General features: G+C 38.3%; 1 protein-coding gene across 2 annotated transcripts in view; it reads right to left on the bottom strand.

Annotated features, from left to right (window-relative positions):
- nst (phosphoglucomutase 3-like protein nst) overlaps positions 1 to 19706 on the bottom strand; it is a 138035-nt gene that overhangs the window by 32447 nt on the left and 85882 nt on the right. For both annotated transcript variants that reach the window (XM_067142493.2, XM_067142494.2), the window contains exons 9-11: positions 13143 to 13300; positions 6662 to 6854; positions 5624 to 5739 (exon numbers count right to left, since the gene is read on the bottom strand). In XM_067142493.2, the coding sequence (XP_066998594.2) occupies positions 5624 to 5739; positions 6662 to 6854; positions 13143 to 13300 (467 nt within the window). The remainder of the gene's footprint in view (positions 1 to 5623; positions 5740 to 6661; positions 6855 to 13142; positions 13301 to 19706) is intronic.

Genomic DNA, 19706 nt, shown 5'->3' with positions numbered 1-19706 from the left:
ATTAAATTGTTCTGAATGAGTGGAGAGAGTCCTGTAAATACACTCGCTGTTGTGAGGTGACTAATTTTTCATAAAACTCGGCTAACAATTGAATTAGTTCTGTGTAATTCCCTCTGTCGTTGGACTTGCTAGTCTCATTGTGCCCACGGAATGGTAACTCCTGCTTTCTCAAAAAGCATGTCACCGCAGTCAGCCGTTTCAGAATTTCCCTATTTTTCTTAACGGCTTCGTTGTTCCTTAGAACATTTTCCTACTTCTGCTTTTCCAACTGCAAATCAATCCTAGTTTTACCAAAGGTACCTAAGGATATTCGTGCGTGGATATGATAATCTGATGTGCCTCGCAATAGCAGTGTGCAGATTGTTTAGAACTGCATATCCACGTGTCTTGCTGTTCCAAGGAGAATTTTCCAGCAACAAACAATAAGCAAGGCCAACATAATAATTTGTTTAGTGACTCAGAGCTGCTGAGCCAAACAGTTTTAATGTAAGTTTCTGGATTGAACGTGCGAACACAATTCTTGTTTTCTGTTTTTAAATTTGCGAGGGAAGGAATAGGTCTCCCGGCTTTAACTATTTGAATATTTTCATCAAACGAACGGGTAGTAAATGATGTTCAAACAGATTTACGATTATATCCGTTTTAGACTCATCCATCGTTAATACCATATATGCAAAACATATAATAAAACACCGAAAACGATGAATAGCACAGTATCAGAACACAAAGAATGAACTCGCTAATCAGCAAAACACACAATTAATGAACTCACTAGTCAGCCACAACTCAAGCACTGGAGATGAATCGCTCCAGTGGCATTGGTCGCTTTCGTCACGTTGGGTTCTCGCTAGGGGGTAATCTGTGGGTCGCGTTCGCCGTAAACTTGGACTTTCTCCAAGTTGCTAACAGATGGCAGAGGGTAGAACGTGTATGGGGTGACAAAGTCTGACCAAGTTTCAATTGCAACGACATCATTCGGAGGGTTTCAGAACTATGTCTGCCACCGAATGCAATTTTAAGATTGAATGCCTTACATCCTTAACTTCTCTATTTGCTGTCTCTTTCTTTCTAGAGTGGAATAAATGGTGAGACTACACCAGCACCACATGTAGTCAAGCAACGGAACTAGTACAGTTCCGCAGAAATTTTGAACTTCTGAGAGATGAAATCGTTAATACTTGAAACAACCTAAAATCGTACTTCAGACAGTTCTTTGCGTTATCATAACACATGCAATGAATGCCTTGCATGCAAGGAAAATACACCCCTGATGATAATATTATCCATAGCAACATGATCAATCTGAAACTCTCCCAATTTTACGTTAGGGCATTTCTATGTCATAAGTTTATGTGGTCGCCTCATGAATCTGGTGGTTTCCAAAATGAGTCCATGATCTGCACAAAGTTCAATTAATCTTTGGCCATTTTTGTTCGTTAATTTATGAGCTGGCCATTTTCCTGCAACTGTGCGATACTTCTTTTCTCTGCCTATTTTAGCATTGAAATCTCCAAGTAAGATTTATGTATGCTCATCAGGGATCTTCGATAATATGTAATCAAATTCTTCCCAAAAGTTTTCAACTCCTCCTCTATCTTTATTGTTTTTGTCATTTGATGGTGCATAGACATTTATTAAAGTATAAGTTTTACTCCCTACTTTAACTGTTAGAAGTGCCATCCTCGAAGAGTTTGAAGAAAAATCTTTAATTGACTTTATTATGCTACTATGAATATGAAAACCTACACCAAACTGGGGGACATTCTTCAATACTCTTTGTCCTGGAGGTCCTTTGCAGAGACGATAACCTCCTTATTCAACTGGGTCCTGGTCTGTGTTCTTAAGTTATTGTAAAGCCATTATTAAAATTCTATGTTGGTCCATCACATCAGTTAAATGTTTCAACTTGCCCACCTTACTTAGTGAATTAATGTTTAATGTTGCAAAATATGAAAATTTTCCTGATTTGTTGAACTTAAGTCTCTTCTTACATTTTTGGGTTTGTCCACTGTCTGTCAGCCTTCTGTCGGTTGTCTGTTGGGCTTCCAGGCACTCCGACTCGCCTAGGTCTTCTACTCGACACCCCACCGATTCCGAGTGGCGTCTTTGTGCAGATCCTTGTAGTTGTTGTTTGTCCACACCGGTGGATTTATTCATTAGAAGACTCATCATCATTGATTGTCTGATCTTTCAATCGAAACATTTCTGACCAAGCTCAGGCTTTACAATTCCAGATGTGATCTGGAAAGGTGATTAATGAAGTATGAATTGGTGATTGAAACGCTACAAGTTCATCCTAATTGTTCAGGACTGAGAGTAGGCATTTCCTCCATACCCCGCAAACGTTATGGTTTTCCCGCCAATACTCTAGTAGCTGATTGCAGTGGTTTCCCACTGGGCGATGGGGTCACCACATCACAACGTCAAACAACACTCTTTCCTACACCAAGTTTTAGAGATAAGAACATTGCAAATTTTGAAATGTAATTATTTTCAAAATCTGACGAGTACTCGAGGAAATGGAACGTCTTAAAATATGCTTTGTTCGTTAGCCATGAGGCATATTCGAATTAATCAATGACTAGGCAGGCAAGGCACATGTTACATATTGTCGCTGAAAAAAGAATACCACATATCTAACAATGCTCCTCCTATCCATTATTTTCCATAAGACTGGTCACATCTCCCAGCCACAGATGGATATGCAGTCCATCACAACCATTTTAGTTGTCTTCATTTTCCCATAACACAGGAGAACAAGTGTGTTATGAAAGGTGTCGTCCATAGCGTCGCTGCAATAGTACTTTCTGGCTCCTTGAAGAAAGCAATGGCAAATTACCTTGCTCCTCATGTTGCCTAGTACACCTCATTTGGGCACCACCTTTGGTTTTTGCAGTTTCTCTATAATCGTATCACCTTTGGTGGTGCTATTTCGGGGTCCAAGCAGCCTTTGGGCTGAGGATGTAACAGACATTTTCCTATGTTTATGTGTAAAGGAAAACTACCTTAAATACATTATACTGAAAGATTGTGTCATGCAAACGTACGTTCCTACAGTACACATTCCTTTACACGTAAGCACAGGAAAATGAACACAATGAAAATTGTTCTGATGGACTGCATATACATATGTAGCTGGGAGGCGTGACCACTCTTAAGTAAAATAATGGTTGGAAAGAGCATTTTGTCAGATATGTGATATTGTTTCTTCAGCAATGATACACTTCTGGAGATGCTGGCATACAGTTCTTTCATTTTCTTCTGACATCTAGGTATTCGCTCTACTGTGCCTGTAAATACAATACGATAATATTCTATGATTTAAAACCTTTCATTTTGCCATGGGTACCAGGTATAAGAAAAATGGATAAGCGACTCCTAACGGACAACATTCATTCAAATAGGACAGCCCACGGCTGGGGAATAAAACACATCTGAAGACATTTCGTCTTCTCAAGAAGTACTTGACAGGTTTTGAAAATAATCATACTTTTGAATTTGCAATTTAATGCTTGGTGTAGAAAACATAGTCCCATTCAAGAAAATACAGGTATACAGCTATCTTGGCAGATACTGACACCCTGGCAAAGTACTGCATGAGCAATGTTACTGTAAGTGAAAACAGATTTGCATACAATAAACCATGCACAGAGAGAAAAACATGATAAGTGTTTAACATTCTTTTCACTTACCATCCATCTTACATGAAGCTGGACAGGTGGAATTTTGTGTTGAGTCGTTAATAGTTCTTTTACACATTCTTAAATACCAGTTGTCAGTGTCAGGATTCAATTCTACAACCTTCAGCATAGAAGCTGTCTAACCAACCGGCTCCTCAACTGATCCATTGATTGAGGTTTCATTCAAAGGGGTACTTTAATAAACATTATAAATATTATGTCATTCAAAACTCTGCTTCTGCAGCTTCTTCGCATAACACCCATTATCTAGTTAATTCTGTGTTACAGAGATTAGAGTCAAGCCAGATACCAGTTTTTTAAAAGCCTTTTCATTATTGCAACAACAGATATTACAGACGTTTTAGAGTCAAGAAATGTCAAATTGCTCATGTATGCCAATGATATAGCCGTAACTTCCCCATCGGAGTCAGATCTACAAGCCCAACTTTAACCATGTGATTAAATGGGCAGAAATAACTGAATTAAGAATAAATGAAGAAAAGACAGTTTCTATGACTTTTCAGAAGAGGAGGCAAACTTGGATCCTTTTACTTCGACGACAGACAATTGAAGTTGGAAACACATTTCAGATACTTGGCAGTCACATTCCAGACACTTGAAAACCAGTTTTCTCTCCATGTTAAGGAACAGTTAAATGCTGCTACCAAAGCAGTAAGTGACATTCAACATCTAAGCAGCTTGTCTCTATACTCCGGACGGCTCTACTTCTAAAGTGACATTTTAGCAGGTTTTGGATATGTCTGGTGGTTATGCACTGAAGCATAGACATCCAACCAATCCCAAGCTGCCATTCATATTGATTTATATCGGCAGAGCACGATCTCGAAACCTAGTTGCCAACTCTAATATTTACATTCGCCACGTGGTTAACCTATCTCGCTCAGCGTGTATGGTATTCAGTACGGTTTGCGATCTTTTGCATTTTCCTTCAATATTTAGTGTGTTTTTCATATTGTTGGAGGGTTCCAGTGACTCTGAGATCAGTAGTGTGTTCCCTTTGTAGGCCATAACCTCCTTACTGTGCCAGCCATTAGCCGTTAGTGATGTGTTATTTCCTATTCTCTATTATTGTTAATACTATATTCTCTTTTAGTGCCAGATATTGTTAGAAAGTGTAGTTCTTGTGAATTTGTTTTCAATCCATATTCATTCATTTTTCCGAGTACTGTATTACAATTTAAAAGGGCTGTTTACCGCGGTCATATTGCATCAGGTGTAACGCGCTGGCAACAGAGGGAAGGCGATGCTCATTAATTTTCGCAAAACTTCAATTTAGAAGTAAGGCCATGCGGAGTATAAAGACAGCAACAGAATTGTTTCATTTAAAAATCAGTCCAGTAATGACACTGGGTCTGGAAAATATATGGGTGCATCTTAACCAGGTACAAATGAAGAGTATAGAGAGTCACACTGCTTGTCTAAGTACACTCCTTCGCGGCTTGTTTATGTGCTAACAAGACAGTATTATTGGAAGAGTTGCGTCTGAAGTTTTTACTCGCAACCACTCCGGCATAAAGGACCTCATGAATGAACTACAGCAAGAGAAGTACAACATATGGGAAGAGTTCTACCTGAATGACGCAGTGACTAACCAGGAGTGGAACCAGGGAGGTTACGAACTAAGATATTTGGTAACTAGGCTCTCAGTCCATGGGTTTCATCACAAACTATGCTTAACGAAGTGTCTTCATGTTCCATGCAGTGACTGTAAATGCAGAAAATAGGGTGAACTCTGTGAAAGGTACCATGTTTTGAAGTGCAAATTGAGGATGGAATCTTTAACAAAGTTCTGCACGGAGGTTTGACTGCTTTGTTTTGCATTTTATGTACGACTACCAGCTGCAATAAATATTTCATCAAAAGCCTTAAACAAACAAATAAACGGAAGTTTCAAAATATAAAACTGAGTACACTATATTTACCTGACAAATGCTCTTCCTTCAGAATACTTAGAGACCAGACAGTCAATTGCATTCTGAAGACCCGTTGGAGATACACATTTACGCTCAGCATCAGTAGTTTGAACCACTTCACGATCCTAGGGGAAAAACCCACGAAAGTTAAATCTTAGACAAAAGAATAGCATAAGTTATTAAAAAGTTTTAAATATAATCTGAATAATTACAGCAGAGCGCCTTTCAACATTTTAATAATATCTCGTTTTAAACAAACATTTGCTGAAGTCCAGAAAAACCACCCTAAGCAATATGTTCTGTAAAGCTGCTTTTAAGGAATTCCATGATAAAGAAAACACTGCTTTTAAGGAAAAGGTTCTACATGGATTTAACATGTATGTTTGTAACTGAAATTTGCAAGAGACATAAACAATTATACTTTTCAATTTATATTGAACATGACTCTCAACTTCTAAAGACATCAGACATCTTGACTTATATGTACTTATGGCTGTCAACTGAAAGAAGTTAACTAATGTTAACTTAAGTTTTGTATGGCTATTAGCTGCAATAAATATTTCATCAAAAGCCTTAAACAAACAAATAAAAGAAAGTTTCAAAATATCAATTCTGTGATTAAGGATATGGAGAAAAATGCTCCGACATAGCAAAACTCTATGGTTTGGCTCCTTCTACATGTGCAGCATTCTGAAACAAAAGGATGATATTCTGCCTGTGGAAGTATAGCATGGTTCAGCAGTGAAGAAATGGAAAAATATTCGTACTTTGCATTTGGACGAACTTGAAAACATTTTAATAAAATGGTCTCATGGAAAGAGAGTTGAAAACGCACCTAAAATGGAAACATTTTACACCAGAAAGCATGAGAAATTACCGTTAGACTAGGTCTAGAAGACATCAGGCATCCACCAGATGATTAGACCATATTAAGAAATGGCACAATCTTGTACAAGTAAATGTACATGATTAAACAAATCCTCCTGAGAGTTAAAAGGGTTTCTACTGTAGATTACTCAACATATGAGAATAGGAAGAACATCATACCTTGACAAGCACTTTCAAGAGGCGATTTGGGAGATCTGAATACGTTGCTTTCCAATCTTCCATGCTCCAGCCTCGAGCGTGAAGTACAGTCTCGACTAGTAGCATGTCAGATATAGCATCACCTACAGTCTGGTTGATGACATCCACAAGAGTTGCCAGTCTTTCTGCAGCTGCTCGCTCGTTATCTCGCCTCCTATTTGTAGAAGATGTGATACGATTTTAGAACTTGCCTGCCAGTAATACAATGCAACCAGCAGATTCATGCATTTCATATACAAAAGTTGAAAATTTGGAGAGACAGATATGGAAGATGTCGAGTGACAGCTGTCAGTGTTGCGACCATCCTCCAGGAGCACCATGTGTGAATCCCCAGGTATGTGCCACCTGCAGCCAAAAGCCCTCCCACTAATAGTTGTCAAAACAAGGTTACCTCAAAATGTGTAAACTGTAACCTGCCCCATCCCTCATTTTTGTATAAATGTAAAGTCAAGCCCACACCCGAACCAACCCAGCCTGACACCATCATTCCCGCCATAATGAAGGACCTACCCACTTCAGTTCCTGCCTCCACCCTACCCACCCCAAATTCTGAGAACATCACACATATTCTGACTATGGTGCTCCAGAATGTCGTTCCATTTAACCATCCCCATACCCTTGCCCAGATCCAGTCAGCAGCTCACATGGACATTGCACACTCTGAGGTGTGTTATGCCAATATCCATTCAAGAAATGCCAACCGTGCTCTACTGGACACTTCCCGTAATCTGTATGACCCAGCTGTTTTCATTTTAAATTAAACTTTTCTAACCACTAAACTTTTTTTTTTTGCTAGGGGCTTTACGTCGCACCGACACAGATAGGTCTTATGGCGACGATGGGATAGGAAAGACCTAGGAGTTGGAAGGAAGCGGCCGTGGCCTTAATTAAGGTACAGCCCCAGCATTTGCCTGGTGTGAAAATGGGAAACCACGAAAAACCATTTTCAGGGCTGCCGATAGTGGGATTCGAACCTACTATCTCCCGGATGCAAGCTCACAGCCGCGCGCCTCTACGCGCACGGCCAACTCGCCCGGTTAACCACTAAACAATGGCCAAACTGTGCAAAATATCAATTCTACCAAACAGATAGTCCGAGAGAAGTTCGAGGAGGCGTGGCAGTTAGAGTAAGAAAGGGTATAACGATTAAATCACATTCGTACAATTTTCATAACAATTTTATGGAATATTTAATAGTAGAAACTTCTCTCCTAAACAATTCTTCTGTTGTCTGTAACAATGTATCTCCCCCCCCAGAAATCCTCCTATTTCCTTCATGAAATACATAGACTCACCTTTTGATAATTATATATTTGTTGCCAATATAAATATAAACTCATATAACATAAATTACAATAACTTCAACAATTTACTTTCTGTAATTCGGGGAATACAGATTCCTTTGCCATCTCCAACTCCACCCCTGATGTCCTCATTGTATCACCTTCCTTATCCACAAATACAAAGAAAAGCACCTGATTATATCCCAGCACTCATTACCATGTCCAATCCTACATGACCTGCATTTCTCCAGACCAGCCAGAATAACTACTGACTAACCATAACAGAATTACTCCAAGACCTTACACACTCTCATTTCCCTCAAAAGCTAGGTAGAGCAAGCCATAAAAATAGCCGATAACCTACACATATCCCGACGTTCGTATCACCCTACCAAACTGCCAATACCACCCAAAGCCTTATTCCTACTCAAAACTTGCACACGACTACCTATAAGTCATATATTCGACCCGTGACCTAATGACTTCATAACAACACAGACGAACATTTAAACAAAAGCAATGGACTATAGCCAGCCAGCCTTGAACTATTCGACATACATGAACCACGAAAATTTTGGACAACATTTTGAAGACTGACCAAAACAAAGAAAACTTTACCTTCCTATCCCATCCACATACCACCCACCTCATCCGTCACAGGTAAAGAAAAAGTAGATGCTTTCGCTGATTAATATTTTATACTTTCTCACCATCAACAATATTACATTATGACAATCCAGACGAACAAAGAATACTTTGATACTGTAACCCCGACCTACCTCACAACCATCTTTCATGCATTTCCAAGATGTAAATTATTCTCATCCTTGGTATGCTCCAATTACCCCTCAAGAAATCCTAAAATTTATCCAACACAGACGTAATATTGCTCCTGGGTCTGACCATATAACTTACTGCCATTAAAAGAAGTTCCCATAGTCCTAATCCATATATTATGTAGTTATCTATAACATGATGCTTTATACCAGAATTTACCCAGAGCACTGGGGTAAAGCAATCATCCTGCTGTTTCTAAAACCCAATAAGCCCCCCTTCCAACATTTAATCCTACCACCCTGTTAATCTCCTGTCTGTAATGTCAAAGATTTTGAAGGAATATTATGCAAATAAATGTACCGATATTTACATTCCCTTGATCTACTTCTGTCATTCCAAGCTGGTTTCTGAGCCCATTTCTCCACCTAAGATCACCTATTCCAGATCACTTCCTCTCTGACCAGTTACTTAAAAATTACATCATCCTGCGGCGTTAATATAGCTAGATATCGACAAGGTTTTCAATTCCGTGTGGCATCAAGGCCTATTACGTAAACGCCATCTCCCCCTACCGACAACTAGCCTTAAGAGTTTTTTTTTGCTAGTTGTTTAACATCGCACCGACACAGATAGGTCTTACGGCGACGATGGAACAGGAAAGGACTAGGAGTGGGAAGGAAGCGGCCGTGGCATTAATTAAGGTACAGCCCCAGCATTTGCCTGGTGTGAAAATGGGAAACCACGGAAAACCATCTTCAGGGCTGCCAACAGTGGAGTTCGAACCTACTATCTCCCGAATACTGGATACTGGCTGCACTTACGCGACTGCAGCTATCGAGCTCGGTAGCATTAGAGTAATATGTAACTATCTGAAATGTAACAAAGCAACAATTAACATTCATGGTACCCAATCTTACACTTTCCCCATCACCTCTGGTTTAGCCCAAGTTTCTCGTCTCTCCCCATTTCAATATAATTACAATTCAATACGAATCAGAACCATGAAGTTTATAACCTATGGTTATAACCTATGATCTCCCCATTTCTATATATCCTGTATACATATGGCATTCCTCACCCTGAAGCACCTCTACACCTTTACCAATATTCTGACAACTTAGCCATTCTAGCCCTCAGTCATACCTATGCCTCACTCACTAACAAATTACAAAACTACCTAACTAACCTAGAAACCTGGCTAAATTCATGGTACATCTGTCATTCAAACAAAACTAAGTTTACAGTTTTCTGGACAAAACCTGTTTATATTGCCCATGTAATAAAGTCTATTTAATCATTTTGAATCTAATCTACTAGCCTGTCTCAGGATCAAATGACAAAATAATGTTAAATGGAACTATCACCTTGCTGAAATACATAGAAAAGCTCTTAATTGATTCAGAGCCCTTCACTGGTCACATGCAGGTGCTGAAACCTAAACAAATAATAAATATTTATAAATCATTTATCTGAGTAGTTCTATGCCTCCTTAATGTGGAATGAATATGCCAGACTACACAAACTTGACAAACATGTGATACAAATTGCATCAAGGGTTATGAATTTCATGTTGTTGGTCCGTACTGAACTGAGAATAACATATGAATAGTAACACAGTAAGGTTTCCACCTATTCAGTACTAATATGTATTTACAATGTTATAAATTACATGGAACTAGTTTCGACCCGCCTAGGGGTCATCATCAGCCATATTAAAGCGTACATAAGTATTTTGTCGAATCCTAAAAACATGTTATTTTTAACAGTAGTAATCGTATGGATTTTATAATTTATAAAGTGAAGCATGCTCTTTACTCTCCAGACTTTGTACATACTTGTATATATGTTTATATGTGTTATTTTACATTGTTTCTTTAGTACGAGGACTACTGACATCCACGAGGTTATATTTTACAACTCTAAGCACCCCACTAGTACTTTGTTCCAAACTTGTTTGTATATATATTATTATTTACTACTCACCTGTACCATACTAACATTTCTCATCTCATTACCAAACTTCACTTTATAAATTATAAAATCCATACGATTACTACAGTTAAAAATAACATGTTTTTAGGATTCGACAAAATACTTATGTACGCTTTAATATGGCTGATGATGACCCCTAGGCGGGTCGAAACTAGTTCCATGTAATTTATAACATTGTAAATACATATTAGTACTGAATAGGTGGAAACCTTACTGTGTTACTATTCATATGTTACAAATTGCATATCGTCTTCATCTCGACACTTCACCAGCTAACTTTCAACCTCTATAATGTTACGTGCTCATGTGACTGGCAACCTTGTCGCAGCTCCTTAGGTATTTTCTGAAAGAGATGACTAAATATATCTGAGAGAAATTCCACCTTTTCAAAACTTTAAAATATGTATTTACCTATTAAAATACAATTAGATTATAGTGGAACATGTTTCGTCCCTTGTTTTGGGACATCTTCAGCCACTTAATGGATGAATATCATTCCAAATGCAAAAGACATACATCAAGTTAAAATCACATAACACAGTTCGATGTTTTCTGCCTCTGTAGCACAACAGTTAGTGTTATTAGCTGCCATCCTCGGGGGGGGGGGCCAGGGTTCAGTTCCCTGTACTGCCAGAAATTTAAGAATGGCAGGAGGGCTGGTATGTGGTTGAAATGGTACATGCAACTCACCTCCATTGGAGGTGTGCCTGAAAAGAGCTGCAGCACCTCGAGAGGAGGACACAAACTTACTTTACTAGTTCGATGTTCAGTCCAATAACAATTATTTTGTAATGTATCAAATGAAGGGACAAAACATGTTCTACTATAATCCAATTGTATTTTAATATGTAAATACATATTTTAAAGTATTGAAAAGGTGGAATTTCTCTCAAATATATTTAGCACTGTCAATTTAAGCTTTTAACGATGAAATTTCATGCAAGGGATGACTAAGCCAGCTTGGGGGGGAACTCCCAGCCTGCCCCCTACTGTTCCCTCTGCCCGAGTTCTCCATGTGCTTTCTGGAAGATGCAACGTGAATGCTCCTTCTCTAGCCGAGCCCTGAATATTTTAGTAAGCCATCATTGCCGCAAATGAGGGGTTGGTTGTTGCACCAGTATCGAGCGAGTAACTGGACTGTGATGGCTGTAGTAGTAGAACTGGAACAGTGCGAATGATCATTCTTGTGAGGATTCAAATTCCTAGGTGTTTAGACAGAAACAAATATTTCCAAATATTGAGTGTGACTTGATAGAATCTGATGATGCACTTTTCAGAATGAAACATGTCATTCTTTGTTTAGTAATGTGTGTTTTTACAGGTATGTTAAACATTTAAAATGAACTTGTGTGTTCGACAGACTGAAAAGATTTTAAGTTACATTTAACTGAGTCAACACTGGAAAGTATGGCTTCCTATAAATAAAATAAATAAATAAAAAATTAATAAAGTCACACTGGTTTTCATCAAAGTTACTCTCAACCACTAATTGCATCCTCCCTTTCAAGATGCCACTGAACACCTTGCCTGGTATACCGATCAATGAAATACCGCAATAGTTGTTGCAATCTTTCCCGTTCCCATACTTTTAAATAGGCGCAACCAGTACCTTACTAATATTCCATGCTAATCTTATAACTCTTTGAAGCCATTTATCCCTACCTTCGCATAAAATTTCACCATTTCAGGTCTAATTTCATTTATTCCTGCTCTTTTATGACAACAGTGTTTATTTATCATCCTTTCCACTTTCTCTAGCTTTCACTGACATCTGTCCTCCTTCCCATGAACTCGGTTGTTTGCATATCACCAAAAAGATTTCCTTTCACGCTGAGAAGATTTTCAAAATATTCCTTCCACCTGCCCAGCGAGTTCATCTGACTTACCCAAAACACTATTAATTTTCTTTCTAAGATTTTGCATTACTGCCCAAAAAGGAGTTTTAACTGCATCTTGGTAATTCTTCTAACTCAGGGACTAGGTATTTGTGTTTGTCCCAATACACTTTTCATTTACACGAATCACACAACACTACAAACTACACAGAGAGACACAATAATGAATACATCCCTCCACATTAGGAAGGGCATCCGGCTGTAAACCAGGCCAAATCCACACGTGCAACACAGTTCGCATCTGCGACCCCAACAAGGTATGGGAAAAGTGATGGATGGAGAATAAGATTAATATATACTGCACAATAATTTTGTATAGCAATTTTTAAACAGGATACCAATTTGGAGAATCCTTAATGAAGATTATATAAGCCCTTTACTTATGGTCATCCAGAATGCTGGTCAGAATTACTGTTAAGGAGAGATAAGAAATATTTATACACATATTCAAAAGTCAAGTTTTTATAATAAAGCTGAGGTACATATTCCACATACCCCAAGTCAGCAGGTGTAGACTTTATTAGTTCCAATGCAGCTTGCTTGAAAACTACTGTACCATGTCCATTGGCCTCAAAGTATACTCCAATATCAAACTCCAGTGCCTTGTGATGTAAATGCTTCACTCCTGTTGGTACACAAGCCACTGGTACTTTCTGTGGATAAAATAGTGTGTCAATAAAGAAAACAACTTTGTATTAAAAACTAATGAATGCAAGAATGTATATAACAAAAATATTACATGAGGACTGCCTGTTTCTTAACTCTTCAGCCCGTAGACTGGTTTTGCATTTCTAGGGAAATCGCAATAACTGATGGCAGTGTTATAATAAGGTGTACAAAGCAAGATGAGTGAGGCAGTCTGCACTGTTTTATACGAGGAATCTGAAGAAAATTTACAGCTGTAATTAGGATTTAGTTTAGTTTTCCATAAGGCTGTGTACTCTGCAATTTCACTGCAGCCTCAATATCTCAGAATATTATAAATGTTACACCACATGGGTATCCTTTCCATGAACTTATTGTATAAAAGCTTATCTTGGAAATGGCTACAAATACGACTCTCAGAAAGTGTTAGGCCATCGCCTGTGAGTGACCAGTAGTTCTTTGGATAATGAGAAACTGTGAGAAGAGGGCGACCCCACATGGACACAATTAACTTTGGAACATCTTAACAATGATTAATGAGACTTGAAGAACTGGACAAATTCATGACGACATACCTACTCACAGCCAACTCAGTGTTAAGAGTGACCAAATGTGAGGTAAGAGGATGTTTAACAGCAGAAGATTAAAAGAAATTTAGTGTGATTTTGAAGGCACCAGAGTTACCACGAAATGATACCTGAAGTTGGTAACCGACATATTTTATTTTACATTTCAATAACACAACATAATTATCATTTTCTTGGAAACGAGAAGTCTCTAATTTGAAAAGTGAGTATTTGCCATAAGTTGTTTGACAGCATTTACTAAATTTGGAGAAAATCAATTTCTTATGCAATAACACTGTTAATATTGAAGACAATTTGACTGTTCTATTGGGTGCAGGAATACCAGTATAAGGTATTAAAATAATTTTCATAAATATTCAGTAATTTTATTCTCACAGAATTAAAAAATGCATATAAAAATTAAGAAATAATGTAACCTCTGATCTGTTTGACAAACAGTAAAAATCTGAATCACTTCAATGTTTACATAACATAGAAATGATATTCTGTAATGCATTACAAAAATCTTATAATAATGACAGTAGTGGAAATTAATAATATTAACTCTGTCAACAGTACTGATTAATACTACCATTCGCAAACCTGGAGCCTCCTCATTCAAGTGATGAAGGCAGAGCGGGAGGAGTAACAACCTCATACAAACAGGGTTCTGCTGGCCTGGCTGCAGGGCCTCTGCCTAAAGTTACAGGTGAAAACAGGTCAACAGTCTTGTAAGAGCAAGAGGAAGGAATTCCCAATGATGGACAGGATGGAAGAGCATCAAAACGCAGATGCGTTTGCTCCTGGCATCATTCTGAGGGGTGGCTGTTTAAAAGGTTCTAGGATTTACAATCCTTTGTGAAGCATGACTTGCTCTGACCAGTCTAATAACAAGACATTTGATGCATTATGGAAAGTCAAGCAGGGAAAGAAACAACTCAAGGTGGCAGCTAGAAAGGCAATCCACTGCCACAACAAATGGTTCAAGCAAAACAGAGGGTTCTGGACAGTCTGTACCACAACATGAGAGGAAGTTTGAGTCCTCTCCAAACAATAAATTCAAGACGAAACAATGGTACTGGTTAGGGATGCTGAATGTGAACTTCTCTTTTTAAGATTAGAAAACTTGAAGATCTAAGATAAAGAACAGAGGAACGGGTCATAAAGATCAAGGCCATTCAGGAAACAAGACACTGAGATGAGGACCAATTTGAAAGTGGAAAGTACTGGATCTATAAAGAAAAACCAATGATCAGAGTGGCTAAGATCAAATCACTCCCACTTCTTGGGATGGCTTTTATACCAGACAGGAGCTTAACAGATTCTGTAGTAGTTTTTGAAAGTTCACCAGACAGACTATTGCTTCTGCATCCAGGGTGTGGGAAGAACATCTACACTCTGGTAAATGCCCACACCCCAATCAACGAAGACAATCGCAAGGATCCAGGTGAAGTTGAAAAGTTCTGGAATGAACTAGATGATCAGATACTGAAGACTCCTGAGAGGAACGTCAGATTGCTGATGAGTGACTTCAATGCACAGATAGGGAAAGACAGGCAGTACAGAAATATAGTAGGAGAATATCTAACGTACAAGCTGGGGGGAAAAAACCCACAGGGAGAGGCTCACTATAGTTTGCCGAGCCTTTGATTTCTGACTGATACCAAAAAGTTTCAAACACTTACCAAGAAAACAGAAAATCTGGAGATCTCCCAATCAAATCTTGAGAGTTTCAGATCGACCACATTTCAATTTCCACATGAGCAAACAAATAAATCATGAATGTAAAAGTTCGAAGGGGAGGAGAGCAGACAACTATCTGCCCAAAATGAAAATGAGGTTGCTCCTCACCAGGAAAAGGGGAAAGAGACAAAAACTCCCAAGAAGATTTAAGCTTACTGAGGATGTAAAAGGACAGAAACAAAATTAAGAATCTAAATCACGAAAATGCAAAAAATATTCAGGAAAAAGAATCAAAGTTGCACCAGAGAGGTTGATTCTCCAGGTAAAGCAAAAGAGACGTGGGTGATGAGGTGTTTAGGCATAGGAGAGAGGCATGGAAGAGAGGGAGCAAAACTAGGAAAGAATATGACCTACTCATCTTCAGAACTGAAAGGTAAATACAAAAGAGACCAGCTGAAGAAAACATTAGATGATTTCTAGAAGAATAACACATGGAGCTTTTAAGAGACTTTCAAATCATGGTTAAAAGGGTATCAGGCACCAGGATTATACTTCAAGAATGAAAGAGGGAAGTTAGGGCTGAACAAGAATGAAAACTGTTAAATCCTCACCAGGCACTTCGACAAACTACTGAACTGTGACAGTCTGCAGGAAAGTCCTGAAAATGGAGTTACCAAATGCAATAATATCCAACCAGCAAACAAAGAAATTATCAATGTAAACGTAGGAAGAATGATTTATAATCAATTAAAAATACCTTAATAATTAGACAAGTATTCATATTTTTAAAACCTATCATTTGCTGATTTTTTTGTGGGGGTACACAGAACTTTTAGCCATGAGTAAGGGGGATAATTATATAATAGTTTGAGAACCTCTGATCTCCTGTATAAGAAAAGTGACAAGATGGATGTTAATAACAATACTTCCGGTCCCCACACAAAGTACAGTATTCTCTAAAGTGCTACAGAAAATTTCTTTTTTTTTTTTTTTTTTTTTGCTAGGGGCTTTACGTCGCACCGACACAGATAGGTCTTATGGCGACGATGGGATAGGAAAGGCCTAGGAGTTGGAAGGAAGCGGCCGTGGCCTTAATTAAGGTACAGCCCCAGCATTTGCCTGGTGTGAAAATGGGAAACCACGAAAAACCATCTTCAGGGCTGCCGATAGTGGGATTCGAACCTACTATCTCCCGGATGCAAGCTCACAGCCGCGCGCCTCTACGCGCACGGCCAACTCGCCCGGTCAGAAAATTTCTACCTCTGTTTCTTGAGAATATAGAGGATTCCTGAAAAATGGCAAATGGCTTTGACACAACTACTGTGTAAGAAAGGTGTCAAGATGGATGCTAATAATAATTATAGAGGAATCTGTATACAGGTAGATACGTTCAGGAGAATTGCGCGCATACCAAATTCGCGTAAATCAAGTCATTTTATATGTTCAATATAGGGTTAGGTTTCTGTTTACTCACATAATATGTTTAAAATAGCAGAGATTCTTAGTATTTTTTACAAAAAAAATAACCATGATTATGTTTCTGAAATGCATTTTAATGCAAAATGTATACACTTAAAAATTTAACACAAACACACAATAATAAACTAAAATAATTTCATTAAGTCCATCTGTGTATGTATACATACCCTAAATAGGCATGAGATCATCTACATTGGAAGAATCTGATAATGCTGTAGTCTGTTCGGTTTCCATCGCGGATTTCCTTTCGTGCAAATCCTTTGTAGCTGAAGTGTAATTGCACCCTTTACTTCCTCAGGATTATGTTCTTTGAAAATTGCCATTGCTGGTGGAAGTGTACCAATAAAACACAGGAAATGCCATTTATTCCTACCAAGTCCGATCATGCACGTCCGCGTCATATCAACTGGTACACTGCGTGTACACGGCTAAGTCATGTAAGGGCAAAAAAGCGAGTTTCCGATGCTTCAAAATGGGGACCCACTAGCTACGGGAGACAACCCTAAAAGAAAACATTGGCCCTCCAGGATTGCTGAACAACCTAATCTGTAAAAACTCTCGTTATGAAATCTGAAGAAGAAATAGCCGGCCTGACCTTTTTACGACGATCTCGCAAACGTGTAAAGGACTTGGTTTGTGGAATGTTTTAACTCTTTACGAAGCTGGAAACCTAAGAAAGTTGCTTGATCAGCTGGATGAGTATCAACTAGATATTACTGCTATTCAAGAAGTGAGGTGGCCTGGTGAAAGACAGATACGAAGAAAGAATCAAATGGTATTCTATAGTTGACACACAAAGGATCACATGCTCGGTACTGGTTTTATTGTTAATAAGTAGATAAAACATCTTATCAAGAATTTTTGAGCAAAATTTCATAGATTAGAATTAGAAGGAAGTTCTTTAATTACAGTCTTATCTGTGCACATGCTCCAACTGAAGAGAAGAGCGACAAAGATAAAGATTCATTTTACAATGAATTAGATGAAATTTATAATGAGTGCCCAAGAGGAGACTGTAAATAATCTTTGGGGATTTGAATGCGAAGATAGGAAAGGAAGATGAATACAGACCTTGTATTAGAAAATAGAGCTTGGATGATATCTCTAAAGAGAATGGAATCAGGCTTATACATTTTGCATCCTCAAGAAATATGGTAGTGGGAAGTACAACTTTTAATCACAAGACCATACATAAAATGACATGGAAGTCTCCAGATGGAAGTACTTTTAACTAAATTGACCATCTCCTAATAGATGCAAGACAATTCTCTAACTTGATGGATGTTAGAAGTTAAGGGGGGGGGGCAATATTGACTCTGACCACTACCTTGTGGTAGCAACTATTAGAAGCCAAATATCTAATGCAAGAAAGATACATGGATGCATTGCAAGAAAGTTCAACAGTGCTCGTCTGAAGGAGCCTGAAACTGCTTTGAAATATGCAACTTACTTAATGAGGCCCTGACTGATTTGCCTAATAGTGAGAGTATTGATGCAATATGGAAGAATCTTAAAGACGCACTATTAAAAACTGCAAATGAAGTTTTAGGAAGGGAAGGGAAAGTTTGGCACAACAATTGGCTTGATGAAGAGTGTGCACGAGCAACAAACTTAAAAAATGAAGCATACAAGAGAATGCAACAGAGAAACCACACCCAAAAAGCAGTGGAAGAGTATAGAACTTCCAGAAGAGAAGAAAAGAGATTGCACAAGAAAAAGAGACAGCATGAGAGGAAAGAATTGGAAGAAATGGAACAGCTGAAAGGGATGAATGATGTGAGAGATTTCTATCCGAAGTTAAATAAAAGTCATAAGGATTTCCAGCCTAGAACAAATTTGTGTAGAGATGGCATAATATTGGGCAGAGAGGAAGCAATACTAGAAAGATGGGCCCAATATTTTGATGAACTGTTGAATGAAAGTCCAGCTGATGACCAAGAAACCTTACCTCTTGTAAATACAAGAAAGTCGGAAATAGAAGTACCAATACCTACTACTGAAGAGGTTGAGCTTGCCATTAAGAAGTTAAAGAAAAACAAAGCCCCAGGAATGGATTTAATACAGTCAGAGCTTGTGAAAAATGCTGGAAAAGAATTTGTTACACAATTGCACAAACTAGTGGCTAAGACATGGGTAGTTGAAACAATCCCTGAGGAATGGAATGTATGTATCATTTGCCCGATACATAAACATGATGATATCACGATGTGTTCTAACTATAGGAGGTATCTGCCCATTATCCACTGCTTATAAAATATTTTCCAATACTCTCTTTAGCCTATTGATGCCTGACGTGGAAAATGCGGTTGGTTCATCAAGGAAGATCTACTATCGATCAGATCTTCACAATCCGCCAGATACTTGAAAAGTGTAAAGAATTTGGAATTGATACACACCATCTCTTCATCAGATCAGCCTATGACAGCACTGATAGAAGTTGATCATCCTTGTGAAAGCCACTATGAAAAATACTCTGAATCAAATTAAGATCCAGAATATGTTATCAAGTGCTGTAACGACCAAGAATGGGGTTAGGCAAGGAGATTCATTATCATGCCTTTTGTTCAATATAGCTTTAGAGAAAGTCGTTACAGATGCAAGTATCAACACAGGGGAACCATCTTATATAAATCAGTTCAAATTTTGGCATATGCAGATGATATTGATCTAATCGCAACAACACCAA

This window comes from Anabrus simplex, chromosome 3 (genome assembly GCF_040414725.1).
Source record: "Anabrus simplex isolate iqAnaSimp1 chromosome 3, ASM4041472v1, whole genome shotgun sequence".
NCBI classification, from domain to species: Eukaryota; Metazoa; Arthropoda; class Insecta; order Orthoptera; family Tettigoniidae; genus Anabrus; species Anabrus simplex.
Note: the sequence above shows the minus strand (reverse complement) of the source record. Positions and strands in the feature narration are given on the sequence as shown.